This window comes from Rattus rattus, chromosome 2 (assembly GCF_011064425.1).
Source record: "Rattus rattus isolate New Zealand chromosome 2, Rrattus_CSIRO_v1, whole genome shotgun sequence".
NCBI classification, from domain to species: domain Eukaryota; kingdom Metazoa; phylum Chordata; class Mammalia; order Rodentia; family Muridae; genus Rattus; species Rattus rattus.
Genome location: NC_046155.1, coordinates 40,996,757 through 41,010,976, shown reverse-complemented (window position 1 = coordinate 41,010,976; position 14,220 = coordinate 40,996,757). Strand labels below are relative to the sequence as shown.

Sequence of the window (14,220 nt, the reverse complement as noted above, 5' to 3'; positions counted from 1 at the left end):
TATAGCCAGGTTACTTGAAATGCTCCCTCTTGTGGTGATGAAATAAATCTACACTCGTGCAAAGTACGGTGGAGTTTTCCGTGTTGATTTTAATTGTCAACCTGATAGGGTTTATAACCATCTAGAAGACAAATTTCTGGTGTAGTGTGTGTGGTGTTAACTGAGGTGCGAAGACCTACCCTGAATATGTGGACAGCAACATTTGATGGGCTGGGGTCCTAGACTGGATAAGGAGGAAGTGAGTCCCATCAGCCTCTGTCTGTCTGTCTCTCTGTCTGTGCTTCCTGAACGAAGCACAATGTACAACTGCCTAACCCTCCTTGCACCTTGCCTTTTGCTACCACAATGGGCTGCTCCCTCAAATTGTGAGCCAAAATAAATTCTTCTTCCTTTAAATAGCTTCGTTGGGCGTTTGGTCACTAAAGGACAGCCATTTTCACACTGATTCCAAATAATGGCTCAATGGGTTTAGTATTGTATAAAAAAGGTAAATATATATATATATATATTTATATGAGCTGAACATTGTAGTGTACACCTGTAATTTTTTTTCTTTTTTTTTTTCTTTTTCTTTTTTTTTTTTCCGGAACTGAGGAATGAACCCAGGGCCTTGCACTTGCTAGGCAAGTGCTTTACCACCCAACCCCTACACCTGTAATTTGAGCCCTTAACATACTGAGGCAGGAGGATTGCCATGAGTCCCAAACAAGAATGTGCTACATGGCAAGGACCTAATTACCCCATCCCTTCTCCCTGCAAAAAAAAAAAATAATAATAATAATAATAATAAAATAAAATAAAACACAATAGAAAAGAAAGGAAGCAAACAAGAGAATGATGCTGGGCCACGGAGCCATCTCTTCAGCCCCTCTACTGTTTAAGATAGATGGAGTTAAGTATATAAACACACAATCACCACTTGGCGAATACATCCATGTAAACCCCTAAAATGTCAGAATATAACTACATGTCCTGTGCTTACTCTCGGCTGTTACCAGATTCCAGTATTCTGGTCTTTTTGTTTTGTTTTTATGTCTGGAGTCTTTCGTTTAACTTGAATCACACTTGTGCATAGCAGATTTCTGCGTATACTACACAGAAGCTGCTGTTTACAAATGATGAACTATCCCGTTACATATCATTACGTCACAGTGCCCCTGACCTATTCTGTCGATGGGCGTTTGGTCATTTCTAGTACTCGGCTGTCTCTTTTTTAGCAAGTAGGCATCGTCTCTGCTGGGTGTGTATCTAGGAGTGAACTGCTGGGTGGAGTCCGCATGTGTTTTCAGTAGAGACTGCTAGACCAAGTCAGATGTTCTGGCTCATGCCTGTAATCCCAGGAAGTGGAGGCAGAAGAATTGCTGTGAGTTCAAGGCCAATATGGGTCACACAAGACCTTGTTTCAAAATACAAACAGGGAGCAGGGGCTGGAGAGGTGGCTCAGTGGTTAAGAGCACTGACTGCTCTTCCAGAGGTCCTGAGTTCAATTCCCAGCAACCACATGGTGGCTCACAGCCATCTGTAATGGGATCTGATGCCCTCTTCTGGTGTGTCTGAAGACAGCGACAGTGTACCCATATATAATAAATGAATAAATAGATCTTAAAAAAAATAGTACTAGCAGTTTTCCAAAGTGCCCATGTAAACCTTTCACTCCAACAGCAGCACATGGAGACAGTAGGGACAGTAGGGCTGTGTCCTTGCCAGCTGCTCCTTCAGTTGTGTCTTTTGGACGGATATTCCTTGTGGTTTCAGTTTGCAAAGCAAGACTAGGGCACTACTTGTTGCTTTTTTCTCTAGTGAGGTGAGGCCAAGATGTTTTCACTTCTATACCTCCATAGTTTTTGACTTTTGGGTTTGGGGTTTTTTTTTCCCTTAACTTTATTATGTGTTTTGTTTGTTCATTTTCTTTCTTTCTTTCTTTCTTTTTTTTTTTTTTTTTTTTCCCGGAGCTGGGGACCGAACCTAGGGCCTTGCGCTTCCTAGGCAAGCGTTCTACCACTGAGCTAAATCCCCAACCCTTTTTTTTTTTTTTTTTTTTTTTGAGAAAGGTTCTCATTTTGTGGTCCTGAATGTCTTGGAGTTCACTATATCAATATTTAGACTAAGCTTGCGTTGAAATCACGGAGATCAACCTACCTCTGTTGCCTAGGCGCTGGGATTACACATGTATTTATTTTGTTATTTTGTGTTTAGACAGGATCTTGCATCTCGCAGCGTAGGGAGTAGGCTGGCTTTAAACTCATGACAATCCTCAAGTTTGCTGGGATTACGGGCGTGCTGACACCACACTCCGCTTGAACAACCGATTTTTTGAGAGTAATATAAATTTGTCTTTTTAATTCCAAAGAAATTCCCGTTTTATAAGGCTTTCTCCACAACCATAAACCACGACGGTGCAGCAGGAGACCAAAGCATCCGAAACGCCAGCACTCTTTTCTGTGTAAGAACTCAGAGCAATTAGGGAGCTTCAGACCGGATGTTGATTGGTTTTGCCGTGGTAACAAGCTGGAGACAGGAAGTGACATCAGAGGAAGAGGACGCGAAGCCGGCTGAGAATACACACGTGGGTTCTGCTGTGAGTTCTGCTGTCTCTTCGGCGTGGTTGTTCGCGTGTTCTCTGAGCAAGTCCGAGCCACCGTTTGGTCAACATGGGTCGCTCGGGGAAATTGCCCTCTGGTGTCTCGGCCAAGCTGAAGCGCTGGAAGAAAGGCCACAGCAGCGACAGCAACCCCACCACTTGCCGCCATCGCCAGGCCGCTCGCAGCCGCTTCTTCAGCCGCCCATCAGGTAGCCCGGCCGTGGGATTCCTTGTCTCGTGGCATTCGGCCTGCCACATTAGAATGTCAGCCCTGGGGCTCACATCGAAGACCCGCCCCTCGAGTTTGACAGATGCGGAAACTGTCCTCTAAAGGGAAGTGACTTGTCTAGGATACCGCGGCCTCAGGGTTGAGATACATAATTGTCACTACCCTTGGGTGGCTCTTTAGATTTATGTATGTGTTGAGGGAGTGTAAGGGAGAGAACCCAGGACCTTGTGCACTCTTAACTAAACACTCAACTACTAACCCACATCTTCAGCCTTAGGGTGTCTCTGTACAGTATGCGACCCCGGCTCTGGATTTCTCAGTGCCTGAAGTGGAGGGAAGCAGAAACAGATCTTGGGGGTTCCTTTCTCTTGGCTTCAAAAGTTGCAAGAGTGCACAAGGCTATGCAGGCAAGCCGGGTTGGGAATCCAGCCGCTGGGACTGGGGGTCTAAGCCCTCTGGTTTGTTTCTTAGGGGTTCGGTTCCTTCAACCAGAGGAAGCTTGGGTGGAAATGGGAACATTACCTTGTTAATCTGGTTCTCAGGGAAGAGCGACCTGACAGTTGATGCCGTGAAGTTGCATAATGAGCTGCAGTCAGGGACCCTGAGCCTGGGCAAAAGCCAAGCCCCTGAGACGACCATGGACCAAGACCCGGAGGTGGCTTTCACTGAGAAGTCCTCGGGCACATTTCTGAGTGGCTTGTCTGACTGTACAAACGTCACCTTCAGCAAAGTGCAGCGCTTTTGGGAATCCAACTCAGCTGCTCACAAGGAGGTAGGAGATTGGTTACTGGCTTTGTAGGGCAGTAGGCGGGGCACATTCAAGACTTCTTACTTACAGCTCTGATGACAGCAGCGGGTATTTCTGGACCATGTGTCATCTCTCGTGCCCTTTGTGCCCTTTTTATAGACTCTCCTTGGGCAGAGTCCCCCTAAAAACGTGTATAGTAATGTTCATATGTCTTTGAAAAAAAATTATTTTTTTTCTGAGACAAGATTTCCAAATGTAGACCAGGCTGACTTCAAGTTCACAGAGGTCAATCTGCCTTTGCCTCTCAAGTGCTGGGGTTAAAGGTTTGTGTCATCATGCTCAACAAAGTATATTTATTTATTTTTTTTAAAAGACTTATTTATTTAATGGATATGGATACACTGTAGCTGTCTTCAGACACACCAGAAAAGAGTATCAGACTTTATTTCAGATGGTTGCCAGCCACCATGTGGTTGCTGGGAATTGAACTCAGGACCTCTGGAAGAGCAGTCAGTGTTCTTACCTGCTCAGCCGTATCTCCAGCCCTAGTATATTTATTTTTATTGTGTGTGCCAAGGCCTGGGTATGAAGGTCAGAGGACATTAGGGAGACCTTTCTCTTCCTTCCACCATGTAGGGCTCAGGAATCACATTCAGCGTGGCAGGTTCAGTATCTTTACGGGCTGAGCCATGTGGGGTGCCCCAGATTCCACTTTCTAAAAAACTTCACTGCTGAGTAAAAATCCTTGAGGGTAGAACTGTTTTCACTGTTTATCTCCTCAACTGTACTTCACATAGGAATTCTTACATGTTATTTCCAGGGACACCATTGTTCACGTTCACGGTGACTAACCGTGGTTAGGATTCGTTTTGTTTAGCAAGAAATGTTTTACTTAATTGACGTCTCATGGTTAATATGCTTATACTTTTCATTGTCTAAATGAGGAATAGCAAAATGCTAAATGATACAAAGAGATATAAAGAGACCAAAATATTTTAATTACTCTCCCAATTCGATCCCCTCTGGTGGGTGTTGTTAATGGGTACGTTTGTGTATTTCTAGACTAGCACTGCCCAGTTTGTGATGTAAAGTGAGCCACATGTATAGTTTTACATTTTTAGAAGCTGCATTTAAAAAGTAAAAAAGAAATAGGTGAAATTAATGTATTTGACTGGTATGTATAAAATATTAGTATTTCAACAAATTTGGTCAATTTTTGTGTTATTTTGTTTTTCATTTATTTCAGTTCAGTTTGTGTGTGCATGTGTGCATATGCACCCACAGGAGTCCTATCTCCTGGAGTTGGAGTTGGTTGTGAGCTACTCAGTGTGGGTGCTAGGATCCAAACTCTGGTCCCGTGCAACAGCAGCAAGAATTCCTAACCACTGAGCCATGTAGATGTGCAGCCCCATCAGTCAGGATTTGTTGTGGTTGTTTTCTTTTTAAATTAGGGTCTCACTCTGTACCCCTGAAACTTGATGTATAGACCAGGCTAGCCTTGAACTCGAGATCTATACGGCTCTGTCACCCAAGTGCTGGGATTAAAGGTGTGTGCCACTGCCTGATGACAAGGTCTTTTAGTGTAGCTCAGGTTGGCCTGGATCGGACTCACTGTGGTCCTCGGTCCTCGGTCCTCGGTCCTTGGTCCTCGGTCCTCTGGCCTCTGGCCTCCGCCTTTTGAATGCTGGGATCACAGGTGTGTGCCACCATACTTAGTTCTGTTCAACGCTTTGAATATTTACTAGGGTTTACTAAAATATGGTTATATTTTATATCCATTGCTCTTCAACTTTGTCACTGACAAAATAGTATTTCTAAGTTATTGTATCTAATTCTCACATCGTTATGATGGCTGTCAGTTTGAAGCCAGCCTGGACCACATTACCAGACTCTGTCTCAAAAAAAACAAGACAAGGGGTTGGGGATTTAGCTCAGTGGTAGAGCGCTTGCCTAGCAAGCACAAGGCCCTGGGTTCAGTCCCCAGCTCCGAAAAAAAGAAAAAAAAAAAAACAAGACAAAAACAAAACAACAAAAAAACCTATCAAGTCTAAAATAGTAGCAGTATATTACTACTACTACTGCTGCTGCTGCTGCTGCTGCTGCTGCTGCTGCTACTACATTCTGACTGCTGTTTCCTCTCCCTCCCCTTTTCCTAGTCACTCCCCTCTAACCCCTCTCCAGCCCCGGTAGTAGTATATTATCACTCTCCTGTTGCTGACTGTTCCAGTTTGTGGCTGCAGTGTGCATGTTCACAGAGGTATTTCTATAAGAACAATGTCCTTGTGGTGGTCTTCAGGCAGTCATGTTCTTTTTTTTTTTTTTTTCTTTTTTTTTTTCGGAGCTGGGGACCGAACCCAGGGCCTTGCGTTTGCTAGGCAAGCCCTCTACCACTGAGCTAAATCCCCAACCCCCAGCAATCATGTTCTTGGGCCTCTTGTTTCCTGGACCCTATGGTGTATACTCCAGCCGCTCCGATCTTGTCTGACTTTGGGCTTCATGGAGACATGAATTTGTGAAGGAGAAAGGGAAAGGGGCTACCCAGGCCAGGGCTGCATTTAGGATACATCATGGATACTTCTTCCTCCTGTGCAGATCTGTGCTGTCCTGGCTGCTGTCACGGAGGTGATTCGATCCCAGGGAGGCAAGGAGACGGAGACTGAGTACTTTGCTGCTCTGGTGAGTGAATGTGGTGGGGGCTACGTGTTCAGGGCAGCAGGCTAGTCAGGCTATCAAGAGGAAGCAGGTGCCCCTGGCCTGTGATATTGGTGGGTTGTGGGCAAGGCCGGTGGCATTTACTGTTTCAGCCTTGAAAGACAAAAGTCCACTATCTTATGAAGACCAGTTAGAACTGGAAGATCCTTTAGAAAAAAATGACTTCAAGGTGTGATCTATGGGTCCCTATGGTCCTTTTAGGGGCTAACAGGACAAGATTCTTTTCATAGTGATACTAGCTAGCATACCATTTACTATTTTTATTCTCCTTAATGTACCATCGAGTTTTCCAGAAGTTACCTGAAAATGGAGGATAATTTGGGGGAGTTATGTTTAGAAAAGGTTTTCACTGTATAACTCAGGCTGTTCTTGAACTGATGTCAGTCTTCCCGCCTTAGCCTCCCAAGTGTTATGATGTGTACAGCATCATTTCTGCTGTGGTTTTGTTTGTTTGTTTTGTTTTTTATTTGTTTGCAGTACTAGGAATTGTACCCAGGACTTTGCATATGTGTTAAGTAACTCAACTGCATCTTTAACCCCACAAGATGATAGTCTTTCTTCCTTCCTTTCTTTTTGAGATATGTTGATTGTTCATCCTAATGGAGAGTACCACCACTATGCCAAGCAAGATAAAAATATTCTTACCCTTATTTTATAAGAAAACGGAGTCACAAAAGGCTACTAGGGCACTTGGGAGACAGAGGGAGAGGCCGGTGAATCTCAGGGAGTTTAAGGCCAGCCAGGGCTACATAGTGATACATCGTAGTCTCAAAGAATAAATGAATAAAGTAAGAAACTAAGTTACACAGTTGCAGTGCTCAGATTTGAAACTTATATACCTTGGAGAGGGTTCTTTATCATAACTCTGTGCACAGCATGTGGGTTCTACCTGCCACCCATGGTTTCCTGTGTGTGCATTGTGTTACTTCCCTGCCTGTACCTCTCACTCTGGCCCTCAGATGACAACAATGGAAGCAGTGGAGTCCCCAGAGTCACTGGCTGCTGTTGCGTACCTACTGAACCTTGTCCTGAAGCGGTGAGTCCAACTGGGGCTTGGCGTGTGTGTGTGTGTGTGTGTGTGTGTGTGTGTGTGTGTGTGTGTGTGTGCGTGCGTGCGTGCGTGTGTATGGTGTGTGTGTATTGGGGGGGTGCGGGTAGAGAATATGTCTCTCTAGCCCACATACTTGGTTTTTGTTTTTGCTTTTTTGTTTTTTTTTTTCTTTTTTTTTCTTTTTTTTTAAGAGCTAGGGACTGAACCTAGGGCCTTGCGCTAGCAAGCGCTCTACCACTGAGCTAAATCCCCAACCCCTACATACTTGGTTTTTAAGATGGAAATATCTGGGCTGGAGAGACAGCTCAGCGGTTAAGAGTACATGAAGGCCAGGTTTCAGATCTCAGTAGCTCGTGTTAGGCAGCTCACAAATGCCTGTAACTTTAGCTTTGAAGGATTCACTGCCCTCTGATGCCTCCACAGAATGCACATGTGTGATAATTTGTGTGCATCATGAATGTGCAGGAGGGCTGGAGAGATGGCTCAGTGGTTAAGAGCACCGACTGCTCTTCCGGAGGTCCTGAGTTCAAATCCCAGCAACCACCTGGTGGCTCACAACCATCCATAATGAGATCTGATGCCCTCTTCTGGTGTGTCTGAAGACAGCTACAGTGTACTTATATATAATAAATAAATCTTAAAAAAAAAAAAAAAAAAAAAAATGAATGTGCAGGAACAGTGGTGACCAGAGAGGGGGTCAGATTCCTTGGAACTCCAGCTGTGACCAACCCAGTGTAAGTGCTGGGAACTGGGAACTTAACCCAAGAGCTCTGCAAGAACAGCCAGTGCTCTTAACTGCTGAGCCACCTCCCCAGCCCTGGATCTCCACTCCTACACAGTTCAGGATCCCTTGCCTAGGGAAAGAAAGCACGCACACTGGAGTGGGTCTTCTAACATAAATTAGCTTAATTAAGACAAACACTCATAGACATGGCTACAGGTCAACACAGTGTAGATAGAATCTCATTGATATTTACTTCCCAGCTGATTCTAGGTTGTGTCAAGTTCACAATTAAAAGTAGCTTTTATAACTTGACCTGGTAACTTTTGTGACTGTATATTCTACCACGATTAGCAATCAGAAAATAAATATTTTAAAAAGATACTTATGAACCTGTAACCTTAGCATTGGGAGGCAGATGTAGAAGAATCGGGAACTCAGGGTCATCTGGCTATGTAGTAAGTTTGAGCCACATAAGAGCTTGTCTCACAAAGTGAACTAAGGGGCTTGATCGATGTCTTAGCACACTGAACACTGCTCTTGTAGAGGATCGGGGCTCAATTCCCAGTACCCATGTGGGGCAGCTCATAATTGCCTTTAACTCCAGTTCCAGGAGACTCACTGACTTTAGCTTCCACAGACACCTGCACTCATGTGTATCCACACATACATACCCATACGTACACATAATTAAAAATAAAATTTGGAAGAACAAAAGAAAACCAACTGATGAAAGACAAAAAAACCCAGGGGGAAAAAAATCAAACAAAAATACTTGAATGTCCACAGGCATTCTGCATCAGGCCCTGGATGTGGCTTGGGCTATCAGATGCTGGTTTCTGGGGAAGGGCAGTGGGACTGAATCATTGCCACCAGGCTACAAAGGACAGAGGTTTGTATGAGGTTATGTGACCGTGTGATGCCCTTTTTCAGAGCTCAGGCATGGAGAGCACACTTACCTGAGTGTCAGAAAGATGAGCTCCCGTGCTGATTGGTGACTTGCTGAATGGCTGAGCCAGAGTACTCGTCCCTTACACAGGGCTGCCTCAGTTGCTTTTCTTTGGCTGCTCTAGATTGACTCTGTATTTTCCCCACAGTGTGCCAAGTCCTGTGCTCATGAAGAAGTTCTCCGATACCTCCAAAGCCTTCATGAATATCATGTCTGCCCAGGCGAGCAGTGGCTCCACCTCTGCGCTCCGATGGGTCAGTGCCTACAGATGCCTGCGTTCAGTGGCTGTGGCTGAAGGGTGCACCCTTCCTTGGCAGGGGTGTAGGTGGTGGTCCATGGGTCCTTAAGCAGATCTCTTTGGGATTTCCCAGGCTTGGTGAGGCCCTGGACTCTTTCCCTGTGGCTGGTAGAGCTGAGAGACTTTCTACATTTTTCTTTAAGGTCCTCTCCTGCCTGGCCATCCTCCTTCGGAAGCAAGACCTAGAGGCCTGGGGCTATCCTATCACCCTTCAGGTGTACCATGGACTGCTGAGCTTCACCGTGCACGCCAAGCCGAAGGTGAGACTCTGGCTGCCCCCGAACCAACCTGTCTGAGCTCGGCTCAATGGGACTTAGGACTTACACGCGTGGTTTGTTTTTTTTCCTTTGTGCGTGTGTGCGTGTGTGCGTGTGTGCGTGTGTGTGTGTGTGTGTGTGTGTGTGTGTGTGTGTGTGTGTGTGTCTGCAGATGCACTTAGTCACACATGCACACAGAAGTGTCCTGCCCTTAACATTCTCAGTCTTTTTTTTTACAAGATCAATTTATTTATTTTATGTATATAAGTACACTGTAGCTGTCTTCAGACACACCAGAAGAGAGCATCAGATCCCATTACAGATGGTTGTGAGCCACCATGTGGTTGGTGGGAATTGAACTCAAGACCTCTGGAAGAGCAATTAGTGCTTTTGCTCACTGAGCCACCTCTCCAGCCCCCATTTTCAGTCTTATTCCTTTATTCACAAAGTCTCTCATTAAGCCTGGAGCAAAGCTGGAGGCTCCAGTGACCCTCCTTTCTGCACCCTGTGTAGTTTCAGGGTTTACAAGTGCTTGCTGTAACCCATGCCTGACTTTTGGGATTTTTTAGATTTATTTGCATGTGTGAGTGTGAGTAATACCTCCGTACATATGCTTTCAGAGGCCAAGAGGGTGTTGAGTCCTCTGCAACTGTAGTTAGAGGCAGTTGTGAGCCACCTGATGTGTGTACAGGAAACCAAACCCATGTCCTCTGGAAGAGCAGTAAGTGCTCCTAACCATTGGGCCATCTCTCCAGCCCCCACCCCCTTCCTGCTCTATATTTGCATATGTTTTGCCCCAGGCAAGTATCATCTGCTGCTAACTGGCAGGTTGTTAATACTTAGAGCAGTGGTCCTGGTGTGGCTGGGTTAAGTGACTAGATCCCTGTCTGAAGTTGAGGACCCTGGTGCTCAGACACTGAGTCTCTGGGCTGGTTGGCGTGCTTAGGATTCTGCAGTGCTGTGATCCTGATCTAGCAGTGGCTGTTATAGTAGGGTTCCATCAGGGCTGTTCTGGCGGATGTGCTGACCTACTTTGTTCCCGTTTGCTTTCCTGCAGGTCCGAAAGGCTGCTCAGCATGGAGTGTGCTCAGTCCTCAAGGGCAGTGACTTTATGTTTGGTGAAAAGGCCCCCGCCCATCACCCTGCTGCGGTCTCCACTGCCAAGTTCTGCATCCAGGAGATTGAGAAATCTGGAGGTGGGATAGCTAGGCCCAGGGCAGGTGGTGGGGAAGTGGGGGAATACAGGAGGATTAGGAGTAAAACTCCCTTTGTCTGCCAGGCTCCAGAGAGGCCACCACCACACTGCACATGCTAACACTGCTGAAGGACATGCTGCCCTGCTTCCCGGAAGGCCTGGTGAAGAGCTGCAGTGAGACTCTGCTTAGGGTCATGACCTTGAACCACGTGGTAAGGGCTAGACACAGGAAGAATGGGGCCAACAGTAGCAGGGAGCTCAGTGAGCAAGTGAGTGGTCCAGGCTTCCTGATGGGTCTGTAATCCCCGCTGCTAGGAGGCCAAGGCTCGCTGTCTGACCCTGCTTTCACCATAAGCCAAAGACACAGCACTGCGTCATCCATGGTGTCCGAGTGAGCTGGCTCATCTTAAGGCTGTGTGGAAGCTGACTTGAGAGTCCTCTGTGTGTGTCTGTGCTTGTGTGGTCAGAGCTGCTTTAGGGAGTTGACTTTCCATCTTTACACGGGTTTTAGAGACTAAGCTCAGGCCATCAGACTTGGGCGGCAAGCGCTTGACATGTTGAGCCCTAACTTTGTTTTCTAAGTGTTCTTGGGATTGAACACATGGCCTCTGTGCATTAGATAAGGCTCTAGCACTGAGCTGTGTCTTAGTCCCTAAGTCATTTGAAGGTCTTTGTTGGTTGCCATATCTTACTAGAGTGACAGTCTAGGGTGTTTGGGAGTCTAGGGGACTTGTAGGCTCCATGTAGCTCATGTGATGGAGCAGGAGTTGGAGAGCTCCAGGGCAGCTGGACTTTGTGTTTCTTTGCTAAGTCTGTGTTGTGTGTTTCTCCTGCAGCTTGTGACAGCCTGTGCCATGCAGGCCTTCCATAACCTCTTCCATGCCAAGCCCAGCCCTAGCACCCTGTCCGCAGAGCTCAACGCCCAGATCATCACGGTGAGGCCTGATGTTGGGTGAGAGTTGATTTCATAGCTGGGTGGCCAGCTCTGCTGCCTTTCTTCAGCAGTGAGGTCACTTGGGCTACGCTGCCCCAGTGGAGAATAGCCAAGCTTGCAGACAGGAGAGAGACCACTGAAATTGCATCAGTGGTCATGGGAGATGGGCATGGACTCCTGATCTAGTTAACACCTTAAATCATTTCAGCTTGAGAGGGCTTCTAACCTCAGATATTTGTGGGTGGACTTTCAGAGACAGACATAAATCTTCCCAAAATTGTTTGTAAAATATACACTGTAGTGCATTTCCTCAGAGAAGGGCTCCACTTCAGTGATTCCCAGGAAGTGTGCAAGGCACCTCACTTCCACTCCTAGAGCCTTTTGTTTCTGGAATATTGGACCTGGAAGGGTTGCACAGAGCAGAGGAGGCCAGGTGGCTGTGACTTCTGACCAGTCATCACAGCACTTTCACCAAGAGTCTAGGAAAGGGTCAACATCCTTGGGGCTACTGCTGACTAAGACTCTCCTGCTTATTTCTGTCTTACCTTTAGGCATTATATGACTACGTTCCCAGTGAGAATGATTTACAGCCCTTGCTGGCCTGGCTTAAGGTCATGGAGAAAGCTCACATCAACCTTGTCAGGTAGGGACGGTGGAAGTCAAGTCTGGGGTCTCCCTTTAGGTTGCCTACTGTGCCTGCAGATGTTAGGGACATGAGGCAGGGACTGGAGAGGCCATTGAGTATCAAGGCCTGTGTTGTGTGGGTGAGGACCTGCTCTTATGTTAGAAAAGCAAGGTGGGGCAGCAGGCCATCCTCCCTCACTAGCCAACTTCGAGCAACAAGACACAGAGGACAGCACTTTGGGGCTAGAGGCAAGTTAGAGCCTGATCTCAGCTTGCTTGCTCTGTGCTTTTTGGTGAAGGGGATATCATTTTCTTTTTGTGGAAGGAGGAGATTCTTGGGAGTCCGTTCTCTCCTTCCATCGTGTGAATTCCAGGGAGACAGCTCAGGTCATCAGACTTGATAGCAAGCACCTTCAGCTGCTAAGCCAGCTCTCTGGAGTCTTTGTTTTGTTTAGTTGGTCAGTTTGTTTGTTTGGTGGGTTCTGTTTGTTTTATTTTATAAGATGTTTATATAGCGCTGACTGGCTATGTACACAACAAGGCTGCCTTGAACTCACAAATATCTATATCCCTCTTTGCCTCTGAGTGCTGGGATTACAACTGAGAGTCATCATGTCTTGGTGTGATCTTTATTTGTTAATTTTCATTTTTTTGGCATTTTTATGAGCGAGTATGATGTATGTGAGTTCATAGGTGTTAAGTTACTGGTACACGTGTGCCACCACAGTAAGTGCACTTGTGGCGGTCCTCAGAAAACCTCAAGGGTCAGTTCTCACCATCTTTCATGTTTGAGATGTGAGGTGCCTCGTTAGCGCAGTAGGTAGCGCGTCAGTCTCATGTTTGAGATGTGGCGTACACCAGGCTGACTGGCCCCAAGTTGCCAGGGATTCTCCTGTTTCCACCTCCTGTCTTGCTGTAGATGTGCTGGGATCGGCACTGTGCTCAGCTTTGTGAGAGTCTGATGGGTTCAGAGATCCCCATGCTCAGCTGCAAGCAGCCTAGTCAGCCATTCCGCCGCCCTGGTGTTATTTTATGGGTGTGCGCGCGCGTGCATCTAGATCAGGAGGGGACTCTCAGGAGTGGGTGTCTTCTTCACTGGATGACTCTGGAGATCACTCCTCAGCCTTAGTGGCCAGGGTCGGGAGAAGCCCACACCATGGAGCAATCTTGCTGCCCCTCAAGTGCGATGCTTTTTGTTTTGGGTTCAGAATCCCTCCCACTGTTCTCCACTGTGTGACCTTATGTGTCTCAGTTTTGTCACCTACAGAATGGGAATTGGACTTAGTAATTGCTTCAAGATCGGAGTGAAATGTCCGTTGTTGTGTCAGTAGCTGGCGTGGAGCGTTATGAAAGCGTTAGCAGTTTTCATTGTTTTGTTTGTATATTACATTAAAAACTTTTGATTTGACTCTGGGAAGTGTAAGGGGGAGGGAGAAGGATGCGTTGAGACAAGCTCTTGTTCTGTGTGCTAAGCTACTTAAAGGCAGTTTAGGTAAACCCAAACCCCATGCATTGTTACTTTAAGGATAGTGCTTCATTGAAATGGCCTTCCAAGGGCCCTGGAGGGACCTGCAGGCCGGTAGATGTTCTGACCTGAGTTCTGGTGGCTCAGGTCTCTGAGGCTCAGGGCCAGGTTCCACAGAAACTTTTCGTCTTGACAGGTTGCAGCGGGACCTGGGGCTAGGCCATCTTGCTCGGTTTTTTGGAACTGCAGTAACCTGTCTTCTCTCCCCTCATTCACAAGTGGTGGCAGCTGCCACCCAGACCCTCAAGGTACTTCAGCCTGCTGAACCCTGCTTTAGTGTAAGAGGTTCCGCCTGCTCTTCTGTCTCCCAGGCCACCTTAGATGCCCAACTTTATACTGGGGGAGCTTCTCACAGTGGGAGACCGGCTTTTGGAACTTCAAAAGGCAGCCGTCTAG

At 46.6% G+C, this 14,220-nt stretch overlaps 1 protein-coding gene across 1 annotated transcript in view; it reads left to right on the top strand.

Annotated features, from left to right (window-relative positions):
- The first annotated feature begins 2,547 nt into the window (after window positions 1-2,547).
- The window catches only part of Rrp12 (ribosomal RNA processing 12 homolog), a 31,437-nt gene continuing 19,764 nt past the window's right edge, over window positions 2,548-14,220 (top strand). The window contains exons 1-11 of the mRNA XM_032891968.1: window positions 2,548-2,790; window positions 3,353-3,582; window positions 6,151-6,234; window positions 7,230-7,306; window positions 9,140-9,245; window positions 9,433-9,549; window positions 10,604-10,742; window positions 10,826-10,953; window positions 11,578-11,676; window positions 12,227-12,318; window positions 13,961-14,072. Coding sequence (XP_032747859.1) covers window positions 2,652-2,790; window positions 3,353-3,582; window positions 6,151-6,234; window positions 7,230-7,306; window positions 9,140-9,245; window positions 9,433-9,549; window positions 10,604-10,742; window positions 10,826-10,953; window positions 11,578-11,676; window positions 12,227-12,318; window positions 13,961-14,072 — 1,323 coding nt within the window. The 5' untranslated portion in view covers window positions 2,548-2,651. The remainder of the gene's footprint in view (window positions 2,791-3,352; window positions 3,583-6,150; window positions 6,235-7,229; window positions 7,307-9,139; window positions 9,246-9,432; window positions 9,550-10,603; window positions 10,743-10,825; window positions 10,954-11,577; window positions 11,677-12,226; window positions 12,319-13,960; window positions 14,073-14,220) is intronic.